Source organism: Musca autumnalis, unplaced genomic scaffold, assembly GCF_047663935.1.
Source record: "Musca autumnalis isolate F117 unplaced genomic scaffold, ASM4766393v1 scaffold_3, whole genome shotgun sequence".
Lineage (NCBI taxonomy): Eukaryota > Metazoa > Arthropoda > Insecta > Diptera > Muscidae > Musca > Musca autumnalis.
The window spans coordinates 151,819,920-151,841,434 of record NW_027411866.1 but is presented as its reverse complement, the minus strand read 5'-3'; the positions used below and the strand labels follow the sequence as shown (position 1 = coordinate 151,841,434).

Genomic DNA, 21,515 nt, shown 5'->3' with positions numbered 1-21,515 from the left:
GTTTTGACCTTGAAATCAATTATTTCGGACTTCTCCCATGGGAACAACATCAATAAAATTGCGGAAAGTCAAACAATAACAGCTTACCTATTGTTGTAAGCAAGGTTGTCCTTGTAATCCATATTACGATGGTACATTTAGGTGTTCCCAAAAAATCCTTACTAAATTCACGTCTGAAGGCATTATAGGTGTCACCGAAAATTCTTTAATAAATTTACGTTTGAAGGCCTTATAGGTGTCGCCAAACATTCTTTAATAAATCCACGTTTCGAGGCCTTGTAGGTGTGGCCAAACATTCTTTAATAAATCCACGTTTCGAGGCCTTGTAGGTGTGGCCAAACATTCTTTAATAAATCCACGTTTCGAGGCCTTGTAGGTGTGGCCAAACATTCTTTAATAAATCCACGTTTCGAGGCCTTGTAGGTGTGGCCAAACATTCTTTAATAAATCCACGTTTCGAGGCCTTGTAGGTGTGGCCAAACATTCTTTAATAAATCCACGTTTCGAGGCCTTGTAGGTGTGGCCAAACATTCTTTAATAAATCCACGTTTCGAGGCCTTGTAGGTGTGGCCAAACATTCTTTAATAAATCCACGTTTCGAGGCCTTGTAGGTGTGGCCAAACATTATTTAATAAATCCACGTTTCGAGGCCTTGTAGGTGTGGCCAAACATTCTTTAATAAATCCACGTTTCGAGGCCTTGTAGGTGTGGCCAAACATTCTTTAATAAATCCACGTTTCGAGGCCTTGTAGGTGTGGACAAACATTCTTTAATAAATCCACGTTTCGAGGCCTTGTAGGTGTGGACAAACATTCTTTAATAAATCCACGTTTCGAGGCCTTGTAGGTGTGGCCAAACATTCTTTAATAAATCCACGTTTCGAGGCCTTGTAGGTGTGGCCAAACATTCTTTAATAAATCCACGTTTCAAGGTCTGATGGGTGTCGCCAAAAATTCTTCACGTTTCAAGGCCTTGTAGGTGTCGTTAAAAATTCTTTAATAAATCCACGTTTCAAGGCCTTGTAGGTGTGGCCAAACATTCTTCAATAAATCCACGTTTCGAGGCCTTGTAGGTGTGGCCAAACATTCTTTAATAAATCCACGTTTCGAGGCCTTGTAGGTGTGGCCAAACATTCTTTAATAAATCCACGTTTCAAAGCCTTGTAGGTGTGGCCAAACATTCTTTAATAAATCCACGTTTCGAGGCCCTGCATGTGTGGCCAAACATTCTTTAATAAATCCACGTTTCGAGGCCCTGTATGTGTGGCTAAACATTCTTTAATAAATCCACGTTTCGAGGCCTTGTAGGTGTGGCCAAACATTCTTTAATAAATCCACGTTTCGAGGCCTTGTAGGTGTGGCCAAACATTCTTTAATAAATCCACGTTTCAAGGCCTTGTAGGTGTGGCAAAACATTCTTTAATAAATCCACGTTTCCAGGCCTTGTAGGTGTGGCCAAAAATTCTTTAATAAATCCACGTTTCAATGGATGATGGGTGTCGCCAAAAATTCTTCACGTTTCAAGGCCTTATAGGTGTCGCCAAAAATTGTTTAATAAATCCCCTTTTCAAAGCGTTATTGGTGTCGGCTGTTTGTTTTAAAATCTAAAAATCTACAGTGGCCAACTAAAATGGCTGTAGGGCGCAATAAATATCAAAAGTTGTGACTGGCACATCTCTCAAACATAAATCAAGTTCGAAGAGGTACTATATCGGACAACTCCTCCCAGTACTTCCCTCACAAAAGTTCAAAATTTTCGCATAAGTGCAGTTTTAGAGCTGTTTAAGAATTTTTTACACCCTCAGCATTTATGCTAACGAGGGTATATACACTTTCATACGGGCAAAATGCCTCATCGAAATAATGGTTTTAGACCCCAAGTATGTTTGGACGAAATGTGTTTCAGACAATTTGGAGTCGACTGAACAATGTCCGTCCGTCTGTCTGGCTGGAGCGCACGATAACTCTCGAACGGATAAACCGATTCGGTTCCAATTTTGGCTTTCGTAATATTTTACCCAAACTTAGTTTAAGTTCGAAGATGTTAAGTTCCTTCCGGTACCTCCCCCACAAAAGTTCGAAAATGTTGGGAAAATTTCTGCGCACTATAACATTTGAAGGGAGTAACCGAGTTGGTCCATACTTTGCCCATCGTGAAATGTGTACCAGACTTAGATATGGTTTTAATATGGACTCAATCGGTCTACTCCTTCGGGTACCTCCCACACAAAATTTCGGAAAAGTTCAGTTTAGGGCCATCTTTCGAATGACTTTGATTTTTGTTTTAGCAACTTGTATTTACTGCCTTCAATACGACGGTACAATTTTCATCAGGAGCAAGTCCATACTTCCTGAGAAAATACCCTGAAAGTTGCAAAAAACCCCTATGACACCGTGTGAGGTGGTTGGAGCGCAAGATAACTCTCGAACGGATCTGCCGATTCGGTCCAAAATTTGGCCTTAGTAATATTTTGTCCAAATATAGTTTAAGTTTGAAGATAAGCCATATCGGTCCGCTCCTTCAGGTACCTCTCCCACAAAAGTTCAAAAATATTCGGAAAAAATGTTCGTACGGTAACTCTTGAAGGGAGTGGCCGAATTGGTCTATACTTTACGCATCCTAATATATCTACCAGATATAGATAAGGTTCAAATATGGACTATATTTGTCAACTCCATCCGGTACCTCCAACACAAAAATTTCGGATAAGTTCACTGTAAGACCTGGTATCGAATCACTTTAATTTTTGTTGAAGCATCTTGCATTCGCTGCCTCAATTACGATGGTAAAAGTTTTTTTCAGGGGCAAGTCCATACTTCTTGAGCTAACAGACCGAAGAGTGTAAAAATCCCCTATGGCACCATTTGTTGTGGCTGGAGATCCACTTGATCTTTAATCCTAATCAACATTTTTGTCGGTTCAAACTCCTAAAATTTTTAAACCCCCTAAATACATACGTATTTTGGGAAAAAATTGTTTCAATATACACAGGCTGAGGATATATCTCTGCCGGCAAATCCGACTGATACTTTTTTACTTGTTTTTTTTTAATTTTTTTCGAAACTGGTCCGTGCGATTCTGATTACAACGATGTATTTTTTATTTGTGAGAATGTCTATACTTCCTGATATAATGATCAAAATCCTCTAAAAATTCATAGGTAACCAACTAAAATAACCAAAAAAGGAATGGAAAACTCTCAAAATTAGATCCAGTTCCAATATGGACTTTGTCGATCTATTTCTTCAGGTAAATCCTTTGCAAAAGGTAAACACTTTTGCGTTTCAATCCAGTATAAGGCCACTTCAATTATTGTGACGAAATTTTAATAGCTTTTTATCAAGCAAAGCCAATTCTCCCTGAGATATGGGTCCCACTTTCGCCCTAGAATGTTTTTTTGTGTAGACTGTTTTGATAGGTTCTATCAGTGGAATTTGGCTCACTGTTGTGATTCTAATCCCCCAAGGGCCTAAAAATATACGTTGGAAATTTCCAAAACTTTTTTGTCGCCTATTTAGTTTTATTAGGGATCTGTTCATAGTACATTTAGTTTCACTACATCTGCTATTAGTATTGTTTTTTGGCAGTGACAGGCTGTAGGGTTTTAGCTGCCGGCAAAAACCGATTTATTCGTTTTTTATTCACAAAAGCATGGAGATACCTCAGTTTCCAAAACATGCCCAATTTACTTAGTCAATCGTTAAAGTCCTGTTATTTTTTAACTTTATTTTTTGTTGTTTTAGTGTGCATTTATTTCATCTCTATTAAATGAACCAGCTGATTCCCTCAATTCATTCTTTCAAGCGTTTTACTTCACAGTCTCTCTGAAATTTTGTCGTTTATCATCAGTAGATATTTCGACCTTGTACTTACACAATAACAGCTCCCTAAAGTATGCAAAACAAAATATGGTGCATATCACAGATTTAGAGTAACATAAATCTTATTCCTAAAACTTCGTCCTTCGTAATTTTCTATGATATCCTTAGTTACATCCTATGGATCTCTGTAACATAGTTTCATTAACAAGTTTTATCTTTATACTTCACTTTATTCTAAAACATCTATTAGATTAGCACACTCTGCCTATTACCATAACCGTAGAATATCCCTATAGCTTCCACAACTGTGCAATATTTTTTATTTCAATTCCTTAACTAATCCCCCATTGTTTATCTATCTCTCTTCCCAGAACTACGGCAACAAGAGAAAGTGAAAATTCTATAGCGACATCAAATACCACATATTTGCCTACACAACCCCTAAAGGATAATTCCAATATACGTATAATTAAAGTCAATGCCGAACAAGCACACTTAGTGGAACAAAAACAACAGCAACAACAACAACTGCATCAACAACAGCTACATCAATCGACTTCATCCCCAAGTACTAATAACAACAACAACAGCAACGGCACTACCACCGCAAACCACTTGACAAATTCAAAAGTCGTTGGTACGGCATCATCAACCCCCAATAATCAAACAGCCAAGGGGAATAACGGTGGAAATAACATCGGCGGCGAACGACCTCTCAAGTGTTTAGAGACTTTGGCACAAAAGGCCGGTATTACATTTGACGAAAAATACGATTTTGCACCGTCAACAAATTCAACGCCACCACCACAACAACAACAACAGCACCACTTACCACCCCAAGTTCAGACATCTCAAAACCACCAACAACAACATAATTTCCAACTGCAAAACAATCTGAAACAGCAGCAGCAACACCAACAACAACAAATACAATTAGCTAATTTAAGAGCATCCTCTGCCGCCTGCACTTCGGCCACAAATACTCACACCTATACCTCCATATCGATTGTTGGCAGCGGCGGCGGTGCCAATACAAAAAGCTTCAAACTGGAGAAATCACAGAGTCCAGCCCAACAAGTGGCACCCGGTACGGTGCCACTACAAATATCCCCCGAACAACTACAGCAACTGCAACAATTCCATCAGCTACAACATGGTTCCCCCTTTGCAGCAATACAAGTTAAGCAAGAATTTCCCACCCAACAACATACCTTGTCGGCGACAGGTGGAGCTACCACAGAACTTAAACACGCCGGCATGTTGGATGCAGCCACCCAGGGTCAATTGCAACAAATGCAAATGCAATTAGCCGCTGCGGCTGCGGCGGATGCAAATGCTGGCGCTGGACCCAATAGTCCGGCCAATCAACAAACTGCCAACAATGGTTTGCAACCACAGCACTCTACAACGATCAGCACCATGTCTCCCATGCAATTGGCCACAACAACGGGCCAGGTGACCGCCAATGACTGGACCCAGGGGCGTACGGTACAATTTATGCAACCATCCACTGGATTTATTTATCCTCACATGGTGTTACCCGGTAATTTGATACAATCAGGTTTAGGGCAACAGCCAATACAGGTTATTACGGCCGGTAAGCCGTTCCAGGGTGGACCCACACAAATGATTGCCACCACCCAAAATGCCAAGCAAATGTCAATTGGTGGTAATGCAGGATTCCCCAGTGGCACCACCTATGCCATACCATCCAGTCAATCCCAACAAACTTTACTATTCTCTCCCGTAAATGTAATCTCTCAGTCACAACAACAACAAAATATTCTGCAAGCCATGACCCAGGCTGCGGCAAATGTACAGCAGCAGCAGCAACAACAACAGCAGCAGCAACAGCAACAACAGGCCCAACAACAACAGCAGCAGCAACAAAAAGCCGCAGTGGATGGCCAAAAAGGTCTACAACAAAAAGTCGTTCAAAAAGTCACCACCACAACGAATGCCGTGCAATCGGCCACAGCGGCAGCCAATGTTGCCCAACAACAGCAGCAACAACAGGCTCAACAGCAATGTGTCCAAGTGAATGCTCAAACAGCAGCCGGTATGGCTGGTGGGACGACACAAATTATAAGTCCGCTGCAGCAAGCCACGGGTGCACCTCAACCCATTCAAATTAATAGTCCCTGGGTACCGTTCTGGCCGAATGGTCTGCCGCAATTGCAAAATCAAATTATCATACGTGGTACGCAACCCGATGGTACACCGGGTGTTTTTATACAACAGCAACCACAGGGTCCCACACTACAGGCACAACAACAAAATCGTAAGTATTTGTAAAAATTCGTCTATTTCCCAAAGGATGCCAACTAAAGTTTATTTCTATTTTTCCAGAGATAACCCTGCAATGTACCCAGACCCCAACTAAACAACGCACCCAACTTGATCAGCTACAGGCAGCTGCAACTAAACAACAACAACAACAAGCTGCTGGACAAGTGGCCACAGCAGCGGCGGCTGCTGCTGCCCAATTACAAGTCAATCAGCAACAACAACAGCAGCAACAAGTGGCCAATGCTGCCGTCCAACAACAACAACAGCAGCAGGCAGTTGTGGCAGCCCATTTGCAGCAGCAAGCTGCAGTGGTGGCCGCCGCCAATCAACGTGGCGCCACACAAATAATGCCGCAAGCAGGAGGTGCTCAAATACGCCCAGCCTCATCAGTGTCCACACAAACAGCCCAAAATCAAAGTTTGCTCAAACAAAAGATCCGAACCAAACAGCAAGCGGTGCGGCCAGCATTGCCTCAACTAAAGCAAGAACCCAATACCGTGCAGCAGGTTCAACAACAGCAAGTGGTTAAAGCAGCACAGGCGCAAACTGTGGCTGGTCTGCAACAGCAAATGACAGCAGCTGTGGCAGGACAACAGCAGGGACAGCCGACAATGCATCAAGTGGTGACATCCGGTGGGAAACAGTAAGTATTTTAATATTCCATTCCTATATACAAATTTCTAATGACTTTGTTTCCCCTCCTCCTACTCCTCCGCTGCTACAGAATGGTGGTTATGAGTGCTGGTACACCGATCACCATTCAAAATGGTCAAACCCTGCAACAAGCTGTGGACAAACAACAGCAACAACAACAACAGCAGCAACAATTGCAATTACAACAAATCCAAAAACAACAGCAGCAACAGCAACAAGTTCTGCTGCAACAACAGTTGATACAACAACAAATTGCTCAAATACAATTGCAACAACAACAGCAGCAGGCAGCTGCTGTAGTGCAACAGCAGCAACAACAACAACAGCAATTGCAACAGCATGCGGCAGTCCAAGTAGCTCAGCAACAACAACAGCAGCAACAGCAGGTGGGTCAAGCCCAACAACAACAGCAGCAGCAACCTCAAATCCAATTGCAGGTTGGTGGCCAGACGTTCATAACCACGCCACAGCAGCAACAACAATTGCAAAATCAAATAATGCAACAACAACAACAATTGCAACAACAGCAGCAACAACGTGATTCTCAACAATCTCAGCAAGGTCAAAATATTATCCATCAAATTGTGGTAGCCCAATCACCGCAGCAACAGCAACAGGCCCAGCAGCAACAACAACAACAACAACAGCTGCAGCAGCAAATCACAGTACCGTTTTCAGTGTCCTCTTCGACACCAGCCTCCATTGCTAGCTCGGCAAGTGCCCTGCAACAGGTAACCTATCATACGAAAACATCCAATTCACTGCCTACCACATCAGTGGTAACGATTTCCAATCAAACGGGTCCTCTGGTAACAAGTACTGTGGGTTTGAATCAAACACAATTGCAACAACAGCAACAATTGATAGCTGCCACCATAGCAGCTTCACAGCAGCAGCACCAGCAACAACAACAGCAGCAGCAGGCACAATTGCAACACCACCAACAACAACAACAACAGGCCCAACAACAAATGGTGGCAGCTGCCCAGCAGCAGCAACAGCAACATGCTGCTCAACAACAGCAACAGCAGCATGCTACTGTTATGCCACCACCTTCTTCTCCCGCTCAAAATCCCATCTTAGCCATGGCCTCAATGATGAATGCTGCTGCCGGCGGCAATTTGACCACAGCTTCCACATTGGGTAATGTGACAAATTCCACCACAATTCCCATGACATCGCCCCTAAACAATGTCACCAGTGTATCTTCCCTGCCTACAACACCTTCCAAGAGCGCCATGGATCAGTTGAAAACAGTTTCAAGTGCCCCCAGTACACCAACTACCACCATTACTGCGGGAGGAGGAACAGCTCCCAATAATAACGGTCAAATGCTTTCCGCCCCCTCAACACCAATTGTTAGTTCTGATGCCAGTAGTGGCAAGGATACTTCATCTAAAACAAGTGATTTAAATCGCATGACTGATAATGCCACACCAACTGGGGTACTAAATCAAAGCAATCAGCAATCAAGTATGGAAACTTCCAATAATATGGAACAAACAACATCTTCTCCGCCCTCATTAACAGGTTCCTCGAATGGCAGTCAGGATGCTACAGCCCCACAACCAATGGATACCACAGAAAATAATCAGCAACAGGTTCAAATGCTACAGCAACAGGATGATAATGCGGAAAACAAACAACAGCAACAATCAAATGATGTACAATCCACCACACAATCCTTAAATGATAGTACCAGTATTTCTTCACCCAACAAGTCACTTAGAACGCCGAATCAAACACCAAGTTCTACAGAGTCGACGTCAGCAGCAGCAAGTGGTGGAGATAAAACAAATGTTGTTTCAACATCACCAGAAGAATCTGCAAATGCGTATATGACATCACCGACAGCATCACCTGCTGATGTTGCCACAACAAGTTCATGTAGTTCTTCTAGTACGTCCATAACGACGATATCGTCCAGTGCATCTAGCAATAGTTTAACCACGACATCTACCACATTTACAACTGCCACCGCCACTGCTGCTGTCACTGCCACTGTTGTTACTACCACACCAACTACCACCAAATCTTCAGGTGTTTCTCCACCCAAAACAACACCTGGCGCCACAACTGCAAAAGTTGAAAAAGATTTACCCAAGGCCATGATAAAACCCAATGTTCTGACACATGTTATCGATGGCTTTATCATCCAAGAGGCCAATGAACCATTCCCTGTTTCACGTAAACGTTACACCGACAAGGATGATAGCGATGAATTACCACGTAAGTTGAAAATTATTATTTGGAGAATTTTTTAGATAATCGTTTGTTTTAAAAAGAGGTTGACGACCCCACAAATTTTTTAACCAGTTGAAATGTAAATTCAATAATGTAGAAGCAACGGTCCTTGAAATGCACATACTTCCCAGATCATCCTAAAAGGAACAACAGGGAGCTATTCCGATATCCCGTATGCCGCGTCAGTAAATCATTCTGTACACTGTCACTAAGAAATTTTTTTCATAGCGATAGATGGCCACAAGGGTCTGCAGGGAAAGTTGACTACAACGAACGCCGTACAAGGTTAGGTTAGGTTAGGTTTGGGGATGTGTAGTCAATATATATGTATATTGACTACGCCACTCGGAGACCTTTCGGTCCATTGTGATCATCCATAAAGAAAAAGGAGGTTCAGAATTACCTGAAAAGAGAAGAGAAAAGAGAGAAGAATAAAGAAAAAAGGGGGGTGTGGTTTGGAGAATAATAATAAATGAATTAATTATAAGAAATAATGAAGATGTAATAAAGACAGAGAGGGTGGTTTTTTGGCGATGGTGGAAAAAACTGTCAGAGAAGTAGTTACGCTTATGGGTCGCGCCGTCCCAGCCACTTCAGATTTTTAATGATGTTGTTTATGATTGTTGGTTCCATGTTTGAGTAGAAGGTTAAGCTTGGAGGAAAGCGTACTCCTGTTAGTCTATACCGCTTTCGAGTTAACATCGGGCAACGACATAGAATATGCTCGATCGTCTCCGTTTCCTCCTCATCTTCACAGAGCCTGCAATAGTCCACTCCATCATCCTGCCATTTGCCGATAAAAGCTCGGATGTAGCAATGGCCGGTAATGACTCCCGTCAATACCCTGATTTCTGATTTACTCAGACTTAAAAGCGAAGTTGTTCTCTTTGTTGAAAGATTCGGCCAAATGGCCCTTGACACGTTGCACCTTGGTTCATTATGCCATAGTTCCTTGGCCTGTTCTTCAAAGAACGTCTCCACCTTCCGAAAAACGTGACATATGGGTGGTTTAATAGAAACAGTGATAGCTTGACTTGTTGATTGAGATCCGTGTCTTGCCAATTCATCTGCCTTCTCGTTTCCCACAATGTCACAGTGACCCGGTACCCAGCAGAGTCGGACAGCGTTAGTTAGGTTCGCCAAAGCAGTTCTACACTCAAGAACGGCCTCAGACTTGATATTGGGGGATTTGATGGCTTTAAGAGCCGGCTGACTATCAACGAAGATAGTCACCGGTTCAAAGATTTCAGCATCCAGACTTTTTATCAACTCTGCGGCCATTTTGATCGCGAAGATTTCTGCTTGGAAAACGCTACAGTCGCTGTTCAACCTATAGGAGTACTCGAGGCAAAGCTTTTCGCAGTAGACGCCAGCTCCGGTACCTTCTTCCATCTTGGAACCGTCTGTATAGAAAGCCAGACCGTCCAGAGGAGGGTTACCACGGATCCAGTCATCTCTACTAGGGATAACGACCTCAAAATCATCAAATCTATGGATTGGTGATAAGTAGTCGCTGAACTTCCCCTGCTGATTTAAGCCAAGGTTTGGCCCTAGCTCTCGAAGAATGCATGCATGACCATAGGTGCTGTCACGCCAACGATTCAATTCATGTAGCCTTAGAGCACTACGTGCTGCTTGACCTTTGATGCTAATTCTCGTGGGCAAGAGGTTTAGCATCGCGTTCAGAGCTGCTTGTGGTGTACTTCTAAAAGCTCCAGTTATCAGGATCGAGGCTGCCCTTTGCACCTTGTCTATGCTGCCCGAGTTCGACTTGTGTCGAAGCGCATGCCACCAGACAAGACATCCGTAGGATAGGATGGGTCTCACCACAGTATTATACAACCAGTGTATAATAGCTGGATTTAGACCCCAACTTTTCCCAATCGAATTCTTACATGAATAGAGTGCGATCATACCTCTCTTCGTCCGTTCCTCGACGTTCCTTTTCCATCTCAGTTGAGAATCCAGGATTGTACCTAGGTATTTGGCCTCAGGAGATAGATGCAACTGCACTCCATCCAATGTTGGTGGTATGAAGTCGCCAAGCTTACGCTTTCTGGTGAACAATACCAGTTCTGTTTTCGTTGGATTTACACCGAGGCCATTTGTGGTGGCCCAACGAGACAGCTTTGATAAGGCTCCTTGCATAAGCTCCGAAATAGTGGACAAGAATTTGCCAGTTATTAGTAAAACTACATCATCCGCGTATGCGACAACCTTGATGCCCTGATTGTCGAATTCCGCCAAAATATTGTTTATCACAAGTAGCCACAGCAGCGGTGAGAGTACACCTCCCTGGGGAGTACCTCGTGTTACTGTCTTCCTTGTTGTCAACTCCCCGATACTGGAATTTATGATCCTGCTCTCCAGCATTCTCTTTATCCAGCAGATCAGGGTTTCCGGGGTGTTGACCGATCTAAGCGAGAGATGAATGGATTCAAGTTTTACGTTGTTAAAGGCTCCTTCTATATCCAGGAAAGCCGCCAAGGTAAAGTTTGCGTTCTCCATATTTCTCTCAATGAAACCCACGACCTCATGAAGAGCAGTTTCGACAGATTTACCTTTCATGTAGGCATGCTGCGAGTCGCTCAGCGAGGCAGTGTCTACAAAGCTCCTAATCTCCAGATCGATCAGTCGTTCGAGTGTCTTGAGGAGAAAGGAGGATAGACTAATAGGTCTGTAGTCTTTCGGTGCAGAGTGACTGACTTTCCCCGCTTTGGGGATGTAAGTTACCTTTACCTCTTTCCACAGATCTGGTACGCAGGAAAGAAACAAACAGGCCCTAAAGATCTCCTCCAGAATTTGGTATATCTGCGGTGCAGCAAATTGAAGCATCGCAGGAATTACTCCATCTGGACCAGGTGACTTATAGGGTTTGAATGTACTTACTGCCCACTTTATTTTGTTTCTGCTTACAACCTTATCGATGAGGCTCTCGTCCACTGACTCTTGGACTTGGAAGTTGTCACATTCAATGTGAAGGTTACTGGCATCCGTGCAGTCAGGGAAGTGGGTCTCAGCTAGAAGGTTTAGAGTCTCAAGACCTGAGTCTGTCCACGTGCCGTCCGGTTTTTTGACACTACCGATGGATTTGGGGTCCTTCGAGAGTATCTTACGGAATCTGGCAGCGTCGTTTACCCCTTCTACAGACTCACAGAAACAAACCCATGGGAAGTGTCAGTTGATGGTTCGTCAGATCAGTGAACCTTCCCCAGTCCGTCCTTCTCGGGTTCCTATAAGGATTTTGGCGGACTCCGTCGAAAGAGATTTCAAAGTATATCCTCATATGATCCGAAAAGGAGCATTTGTTGGATACCCTCCAGTTCCTGCCGACAGAATCATCTAAATTAGACAGGGTTAGATCAATGACCTCCTCCCTGCCTCTAATTTTAAAGGTGGGATCGTTTCCTATATTACATATTCTTAGATTGTAAGATAATATAAAATTGAAAATCGACTCACCTCTAGTGTTTGTGTCTTTGCTGCCCCAGTGAAAATGGTGGGCGTTGGCGTCACATCCAAGGATAACGTTACAAACGCCCAGGTTCTCCTTCAGCAGCCTGTGTACCCCCTGATTTGGTGGATCAGGGTCCTCATACGGCATGTAGATTGAGGACAGGAGAGTGGCCTTCTCCCTGCCGTTCTCCAGTCGCACCGTGCACATGTCTCCATTACTGTAATTAGATAGAAAGATTAGATTGAGGTTCTTCCTACCTACCACACAGGTCCTCACCTTGTCCCCTTCGGACGATGCAAAGACCTCGAAGTTGGCATTGTTCAGTCCAGAGACCTTATTTTTATATATATAAGGTTCCTGGACTAGAACAATGTCTACCTCTGAGTTCGTGAGGGACAGGAGTAGTTCGGCGGCAGCTGCTTTACAATGATGCAGATTAATCTGCAAAATGCGTAGCACCTGCCGCCTGCCTACTCCTACTGACTTCCGCGAGGTGGACTCAGTCGGAACCGAACCCATCCTGAACCGAAGTTCAGTTTTCCCTCACGAATCTTAAGGTACTCCTCTCCTGAGGAGTCTACCGCCATCTTAATGTCCATCCCTCCATTCTCCTTACAAGGGGTGAGACTCATTACAGTCCAGTCCTTAGTAAGGAGACCGGGGTTCTGGAGCTCCAGCATCCTCAGCAGAAGTTCCTTATCCACGGTAGGTGGGGGAACCCATGCTGGGAATACCTTCCTGGACGGAATCTCCGTTATAGACACCGCAGCAATTTTTGCCCCCTCCCAAAGTTCATCAAAGCCATTAACTGTCTTCTTAAGGTACTCTTGCGAGCTCCTGTTGAGACATTTAATGACTTTAACTCCCTTGTGAAGGAAGGCGCCACCAAACTGACGGTCACCCTGGTTCGCCTCAGTGGACACAATGGCTAAACGAAGCCGAGTCTCGAAGAGCAACCAGTGACTTTCGCTGATTTTCCCGAAGGGGTCAGCTCGGTCGATGATTGCTACTAGGAGCTCGTCATCGTTTGCCACCGTGGCCGTTTTGGCGTAGGGTTTCCTACGTCCTCGCTCACGTGCCTTGGTAACAGCTTTTCCTGAGGAGGTGGACGCCTTCTCAGTACTGGTGCTGCTTCCCTTGGCTTTGTGAGCAAGGACACCAGCATAGGAGTTCGCCGTGTTGACCGTCTGAGAGATCATCGTCTTCTTTGGCGAAGGCTGAGGGCCTTCTGAAGAGCGAACTCGCTTCACAGTCTTTGACTGCGAGGACTTGTTCGTCTTCTCCGAAGTCGATGGTGTCCCAGTCGATCCACCCGTCGTTACTCCCGAGTGGCTTGCGCAGGTCTTAGGCACCTTCTGTTCGTCCGCTTTACCCTCATTAGTTGGGGTAGGAGCCGGATTTGGGACAGTCACCTTCTCCAGTTGACTACTCTTACGAGAATCATTTGGAGTCGGCTTATGCCCCTTATCCTTTTCCAGTCCCTTCTGGCTCGGGTTCGGCTTCGGAACAGCTTTAGGTTCCACCTTGCTGTCAGAAGCAGCAGGCTTCACCTCCACCTTTTTGCTTGTCGCCGCAGTCTCTACTGAGTCTTTGGCTGAAGCTGAAGCAGGGTTCGGGAGAAAGATTTTGTCCACCAGGAGCTCGCATCTGGGTGCATTTGGATAAATTCTTTCGAATTTCCGCATGTACTTCAGCTTGCTCTTGATGAACATGATCTCTCTCCTAGTATGCGAGCTCGCGTCCCTTCCCACGAACTTGCGCAGATACGAAGCTGCACGCTTGTAGTGCCTCGTATCTGAAGCCTCTTTGGCGGAAATTGCGTCTGCGTCGGTGTCCGTCGATGAGGTTTCCTTGGATTCCCCAACGCAGGCCGGAGACTCAGAGTCAGTGGCAATTGTTGGAGCTTCCGTTGATTCCCCCTCGATGGTCATCGACTTAGAGTCAGTGGCTGTTGATGGATCATCTCTAGGTTCTCCATCAACATCCATTGACTCCGTGGCTATCTGCCTTCGAAGCTTAGTATCGGCTGGTGCCGATACAGGACCAGACTGGTTGCGACTTGTCTGTGGTTGCGAACCAAGGTTCACAACCTCTTCGACCACATCACCGTCAGTGGACATGTCGTCATCAGACCTTCTTGTTGACTCAGCTGGGATCACCGTAATGTCCAGTTCGTCGTCAGTGAGGGTGAGATTGTTGAGCATGTCCTCTGGTGGTACGGTCGGAACAAGTCTCTCCAGTTGGTCAAGGAGTTCCCTACTCTGTCTCTCCAGACTGTCCCCAATCACTTTGAGATGTAGGTCGTCCCCGCCCAAAACTTCGGTCCTGTCAGCCGTGGACTGATTAACACCAGTTTTGGCTAAAGCATTATCCTTTTGAAAAACCGGTCCGTCAACAATAATTCGGGTTGTATATACTGCACTTGTAGCAGTTACGGCTGTAGGTGCCAAGGCATCCACACCTGAGACAGCCGGATCACAATCGCTTGATCTCGACGGTACGTGGCTTGTGATCTCACCAACGCTTACCGCCGGTACTGGGTTATTAACTCCCTGCACCGTAACTTTACTCCTTTTACGTCTTTTACCCATCTTAGTTGATTTATTTAAGGGAACTACCCCGATCCAATTTTGGTCCACGGGTGGATTGAAAGAGAAACAAACCCCCAGGGTTTCTGAGATATGTGGAGACAGTAAACACCTTCAGTTTCCCTCGGGCGCTGCCGACCCCGCATATCTCAGAAACCCCCTTCCCATCCGCCACCCGGGAAGACGCGCCCAGTAGAAGATTGGCAACTCCCGTGGGACGCCGTACAAACGGCAACAGCAGCAGCCAATGTTTCCCAACAAGCAACAATGTGTCCAAGTAAATGCTCAATCAGCAGCCGTTATGACAGGGGTGGGACGATACAGATTATAAGTCCGCTATACAAGCCACGGGTGCTCCTTAAACCAAATCCAAATGAATAGTCCCTGTGTACCTCGCAATTGCGAAATCAATCTACCATACCTTGTAGGCAACACGATGGCGCACCGGGTGTTTTTATACAACAACAACCACCGGGTCCTACACTTCAGGCCTTGCTTTGGTGTTCTCATTTATTCCGCAGATAACCTTCCACTCAGAAGCAATGTTCTATTGTTGTCCTTCTCTGCGGATCAACTTTTTCAATTTTGGGGAACAGATTATGAATAATTACAACCCGAAGGCGACCCAAATATGTGAATGCAATTTCCGAGGGGTTTCAAGCCACAGGGAAACTGAATTAAGTAAAAAAAAATCACTCCTTTCGCTCTGTTGTGTCAGCTGTTCGTTGATAAAGTTCATTATCAATTTGAGCTTTAGTCCGGAGTTAAAGCCCTTGAAGAGACACGGTCTTCAATAAGAATATTCTCTTCTATTCTATTAGAAGACCACAGGGTCTTCTTTAAGAATACCTCATGGTATTCTATATGAAGGCCTCATGGTCTTCTCTAAGAAGACCTCATGGTCTTTTTTGAAAAGCCTTTGTCTTCTAAAAGAACGCTCGTAGTATTCAATAAAAGGGTCCCATGGTCTTCTATAAGAAGACCACATTGTTTTGTATAGGAAGACATCAAGGATTTCTATAAAAAACTCATGGTGTTTTCCACATGGTTTTCTGTAAGAAGACCTCGTGGTCTTCTATAAAATGGTCCTATAACATGGCCGCATAGTCTTCTATAAGTAGACTTCTGGTCTTCCATAAAAAGACCTCATTGTCCTCTATAAGAAGACCTCATGGTTTGCTATAAGAGGACCTCATGGTTTTCTATAAGAGGACCTCATGGTCTTCCATAAGAAGCCTCATGGTTTTCTATAAGAAGACCTCATAGTCTTCGATAATATGGCCTCAGGGTCTTCATGAGAGGATCTCATAGTCTTCGATAAGACGTCCTCATGGTTTTCATGAGAACACCTCATAGTCTTCGATAAGACGACCTCATGGTTTTCTATAAGAAGACCTAATGGTCTTCTATAAAAAGACTTGTTTGTCTTCTATAAGATGACCTTATGGTCTTCTATGATTTTCTATATGAAGATCTTACGGTTAGCTATAAGAAGACCCACGGGTACCTCTCTCACAAATGTTCGACATTTTTGTTTATGTGCACAACTCCTTCCAATGCCTACCTCACAAAAGTTAAACATTTTCGCTTTGGCGCAGTTTAAGGGTTATACAAGGATTGGTTATAAATTTTGATCGAAGGTAGTCCTTGAGTTTCTGACTATAGCGATATAATTTCTTTTACTGGACAAGTCCCTGCTTCCTGAAATTACTACCCTAAAGGTCATCACAATACAACACTCCAAGTTGTTATTCTTAGTCTGATACCGGTGTAGTTAGCAAAGCTTTACTTTGTTGGGTTTGGACTGTCATTGATAAGACTTAGGATCAATTCGGTTGGACATTCATATTTGAAGAAAAATCCCCTGAGAACTGACTTTTAAAAAACACTCAGATATTCTGGATTTACAGATGTTTCTTTTTGACACCTTTACATATCTTCTTACCTTAACTCCAGTCTTTTAAAGTTTCACTGACATCTTGGCGTTTTCCCTAGAATATGAAGGAACGCCCAAGAGCGCTATAATATAAAAACCTAGACCTAAGAAACCACAAGTTCTTTTTTCTTTACTAACAAAATATTATTTTCCCCCCTTGATATCATTACAGAGAAAAAACAAGCCCTCGATGATTCTTCGAATAATACCAACACCAACAGCAATAACTCCCTCTCAACGAGTCCCCTGCCACCGGATATGGTGGCTTGTGAGCAATGCGGTAAACCGGAGCATAAAACAAAACTGAAAAAGAAACGTTATTGTTCGCCCACATGTGCCCGTCAAGCAAAGGCTTCCATTGGTCAGGAACAACCAAATCAAAATCTACAACAACAAAGTGATAATAACACCAATGGTCTTGGAACTGGTAGCCCAATGTCTCTAAACAACGCCAACGATCAGGCACCTGCCGCCAACACTGCCATCAATAATGGCATACCTATGGATATAAGCAGTCATACAATGGCACCAGCAATGATGCCTGTAAATGTTGGTATGGTTGATACACCATTGGTGGCGGCCATGCCTATGGTTCCAGCTCCCACCTTAGCACCAGCTCCTCTGCAAATGCCCATGGCTGCTGCACCTCTTATGAATGATGTTGGATCAGCTTCTTCGGCTGCTCAAATTGCTGCTGCCATACCCACAGCTGCTGCGGCTACAATGAATGCTGTGCCAGCTGTAGCTGTGGCCGCAATGCCACCACCACAAGTGGATCAACAACCACAAATGGCCAATTGGACAGTGGCGGATGTATGTGAATTCATTAAAAATCTACCAGGATGTACAGACTATGTGGATGATTTTGAACAGCAAGAAATTGATGGTCAGGCGTTGCTGTTGCTTAAAGAAAATCATTTGGTCAATGCCATGGGTATGAAATTGGGACCGGCTCTCAAGATTGTAGCTAAAGTGGAGTCCATGAAGGAGGTGTCGGCAGCTGCCATGAATGCAGCCAACAATGCAGCAGCAGCTGCTGCAGCCGCAGCCAACAACAACATGGATATGCAATAGACAATTTAAAGATATTTGGTGTAAATAATAGAAGTGAAAATCTCCTGTGGCTAGCACGCTACTCCAGCTTTCCAATTCCACACTTAAAAACGTATATCTAAACGCTGTATAATATATGGATTTGCTGTTTGCTGATAACATAACTTGGGAATGGTCCCATTATGCTTGCTGGAAATAAAATTGCAAGCTTGATTTCCCCCACTCTCAATAATATGATGGTGGTTGACTAATCACAATATCCAGACAATGTCTCGTCTAAGCTCTGTACATATACCACATAGATACATATATAATTAATGATAACAACAACAACTATTTGGATAACAGATAATTTTTAATTTAATTCTTATCATCTGAAACAAAACAATAATCTAATTAATCTTAAATGTGTAAAGAAAAATTTAGTTTTAACAATTTACTCTGTGAAAAATCATCGCCTCTTCCCCTCTGGCTCTTTACATTATATACTTTCTTTTGAAGTATATTTTGTTTGTGCTTCATCGATGATATTTCTGTTATAACGATTTGTTTTTTATTATTATTTGTATACCCTACCTTAATCCCTAAGAGGTATCACCACTTACCTATCATTATATATTATATTTATTTCCCAACAACTCCACACCTTTAACCATAGGTTATCTATAAGATATCTTTAGAATTTTACAATCTATCTCAAGATTGAGTCTAATCTCTTATTTTCCACTGTTATGATTTTAGTTTAGATTTTACATTATTTTTTTATTATTTGTCAACACGCCCCTTCCTTCCTCATTATGGGTTTTGGTTAAACATAAATATGCAATAACGACCACCACTCTGCCATTTGGTGGCGGAACAAATGTTTTTGGTGATTTCTTTTGCACTGAAAACTTAATCGCTCTCACAGAAACCCCACAATAATGACTCCATTTTTTAGTTTTTAGTCGATTTTATGTTTCATAATACGTAAGGAAAGCCCATTTTTTATTATTACATTAATAATTGAATAAATAAATTCACTGGAAAGTGTTTAAAATATTGTAAAAAACAAATGTTGTTTTAATTAAATGAAGAAAACCTACGAGTTTTTAGAAACTAATCGTCGGTGTCATGCTTAAGTGTTCCATACGCCATTAACCTGAGATGAGAAAAAACTCAAGTTAACGTTTGAGTCCATACAGGCTAGATGTGGTACAAAAATCCTATACTTTAAGAGCCCTGTTCTACTTAACAAAACTCAAAGAATATATTAGGAGTTTATTTTAGTCAGATATCTGTTATAGTCTAGAAGTTATGAACAATTTTTATAAATGCAATAGGTTGTTGATTTGTTCCATAGGATCTTTTTTCGTGTTTTTGGCAATTTGTGTCACATGGAACTCTTTGTCAAATTTATGGATATGGAACAAAAAACTGATTTTTTTGTGTCCAAAGTGGATATGGAACATATTGACATTTGTATATCTCGAAAACTATAATATATAGAAAACCGACTAGAAATTCAGAAAGAGCAGGGTTGAAAACCTTGAAAGATACCTGTAGCTCAAAATTTCAAAATTGGTGTATGGAACACTTAAGCATGACACCGGCGTAATGTCAAATATTATCTTTTGAGCATCTAAAATTTCAAACAATTTCCTTTAAATACCCATACAAATGGTCAATTTATTGTTCTTTTTAGGTGGTCCTAAAAAATTTTAATCCAAGTTTATTGTCATGTTTAGGCGGCCTAAAAATGTGTTACAAGTCTTCGTTTATTGTCCTCATTAGATGATCTTAAAAGCCTTTAAAATATTGACGTTTCAAAATCGTCTTAAAATCCAAGTTTTTTATCCTCTCTAGATGACCCTAAAAATATTAAAAAAAATTACATTTCAAAAGTCTTTTACGTTTTGTCCACGTTTTATGTGATCCTGAAAATTTGTTAGAAATCCACATTTATTTTCATCTATAGGTGGCCCTAAGAATCTCTTAAAAATAGACGGCACTAAACATCTTTTAAAAATCGACGTTCATTGTCCTTTATAGGCGGCCCTAAACATCTTTTAAAAATCCACGTTTATTGTCCTTTATAGGCGGCCCTAAACATCTTTTAAAAATCCACGTTTATTGTCCTTTATAGGTGGTCCTAAGAATCTTTTAAAAATCCACGTTTATTGTCCTCTATAAGTCGGCTTCAAAATAGGCGGCCCATCAAATATTTTAGAAATTCACGTTTGTTGTCGTGTATAGCACTATGCAACACTGAAAACGCAAACAACTTCTAGCATGCATTTTTTGAAAGTACATATTTAGACTACAAAAACCCTAGTAGGGTTTTGTCCTGTCAGATCCAGTTCGGATTTTATGGCCTCATCTAAACCGGGCTAAATCTACACTTTTTTCCATTTATCAAGCCTTTATCTCAGAAACGAATAGGAATTTGGCCTTGCTGTCTTTGGCAATATTGTAGCCCTAAGCTAGTAAAACTTATCTTTTGAGAGAACCACATAAGAAAAACTCCATCTAGGGCATCAATATCTATAAAATATAGAAAATTTTACATAATTGCTGAAATTCTGGTCAGTATCGGCTAAACTATTGGGAGTTGAACCAAGTAACCTTTTGCAAAAATCTTCCAAATAAAGTTCTCAACAGTTCGTTAGAACATTCTGAAACTCTAAAATGCTTCCTTCATGTTGTTTCAGCGGTATTTGGCATCATATCTTTTACAACACGTATTTCAAACACAGTTCACACCAACAGTTTATTCTCGCATTTCGGATTTCACGGCATTATTGACATTTTTATTAAATCGTCGTTGAAAAATGTACTGAAAGCAACAGCATAGAGGCATTTTACAACAATGACATGTTCTGAAGAGTTGTGTATTACATTCCAGGGAATAAATATTCAGATAAAATTAACGGTTTTGGAGATACGGTGCGAAATGTATAAAAATTGTGGAATTTTTGCATATATTTTGAAATTTGAGGCAATAAATGTAGTTTTTCGAGTTCATTATTTCTCCAAATATTTTACTCTTGTCTTTATCTACAAATTTGCTTCAGAGGTCAGAAGAAGATTCGCATTGGTTTCAGAGATATAGCCCCGAATTTCTTTAAAAACTCAATTTTTAACCATCACGGTGCTCTCGAATCAAATTTAAATGGAAGGTGCTTACACCTGGGAAGTTTTTGCGAATTCTGAAACTACAATGTTCATAGATGAGAAAAATCAAAAAACTAAAAAAATCGCCGGAGCGCTTTTTAAATAAATCGCGATTCAAGTTGACATATTTAGGAGTTGTTTAGGTTTTTGCGATTTTGCTTGGAAACCGCAAGTCCTATCAAAATGGGAATAAAAAAAATTGTAGCTATCAAAATTCCCTACAAGATTGACCTTAATAATATTTTCGTATGTTTTTCAACTTTTGAGATATAGAAGTTGAAATTGGGACAATTCAAATTCAATTCAATTATGTATCGTCT

At 42.3% G+C, this 21,515-nt stretch overlaps 2 protein-coding genes across 5 annotated transcripts in view; one reads left to right on the top strand and one right to left on the bottom strand.

Annotated features, from left to right (window-relative positions):
- The window catches only part of LOC141397941 (uncharacterized), a 229,001-nt gene extending 216,121 nt beyond the window's left edge, over positions 1–12,880 (bottom strand). The window contains exons 1-3 of one of the 2 annotated variants that reach the window (XM_073974930.1): positions 12,742–12,880; positions 12,471–12,682; positions 9,275–9,411 (exon numbers count right to left, since the gene is read on the bottom strand). In XM_073974930.1, coding sequence (XP_073831031.1) covers positions 9,305–9,411; positions 12,471–12,682; positions 12,742–12,782 — 360 coding nt within the window. In that variant the 5' untranslated portion in view covers positions 12,783–12,880 and the 3' untranslated portion in view covers positions 9,275–9,304. Of the gene's footprint in view, positions 1–9,274; positions 9,412–12,470; positions 12,683–12,741 lie in introns of those variants that run through there. The other variant, XM_073974931.1, reaches the window with a different exon arrangement.
- The window catches only part of LOC141397937 (polyhomeotic-proximal chromatin protein-like), a 50,019-nt gene extending 30,922 nt beyond the window's left edge, over positions 1–19,097 (top strand). For all 3 annotated transcript variants that reach the window (XM_073974922.1, XM_073974924.1, XM_073974923.1), the window contains 4 exons: positions 4,193–6,102; positions 6,171–6,753; positions 6,835–8,993; positions 17,162–19,097. In XM_073974922.1, coding sequence (XP_073831023.1) covers positions 4,193–6,102; positions 6,171–6,753; positions 6,835–8,993; positions 17,162–18,063 — 5,554 coding nt within the window. In that variant the 3' untranslated portion in view covers positions 18,064–19,097. The remainder of the gene's footprint in view (positions 1–4,192; positions 6,103–6,170; positions 6,754–6,834; positions 8,994–17,161) is intronic.
- The last annotated feature ends 2,418 nt before the right edge of the window (positions 19,098–21,515 follow it).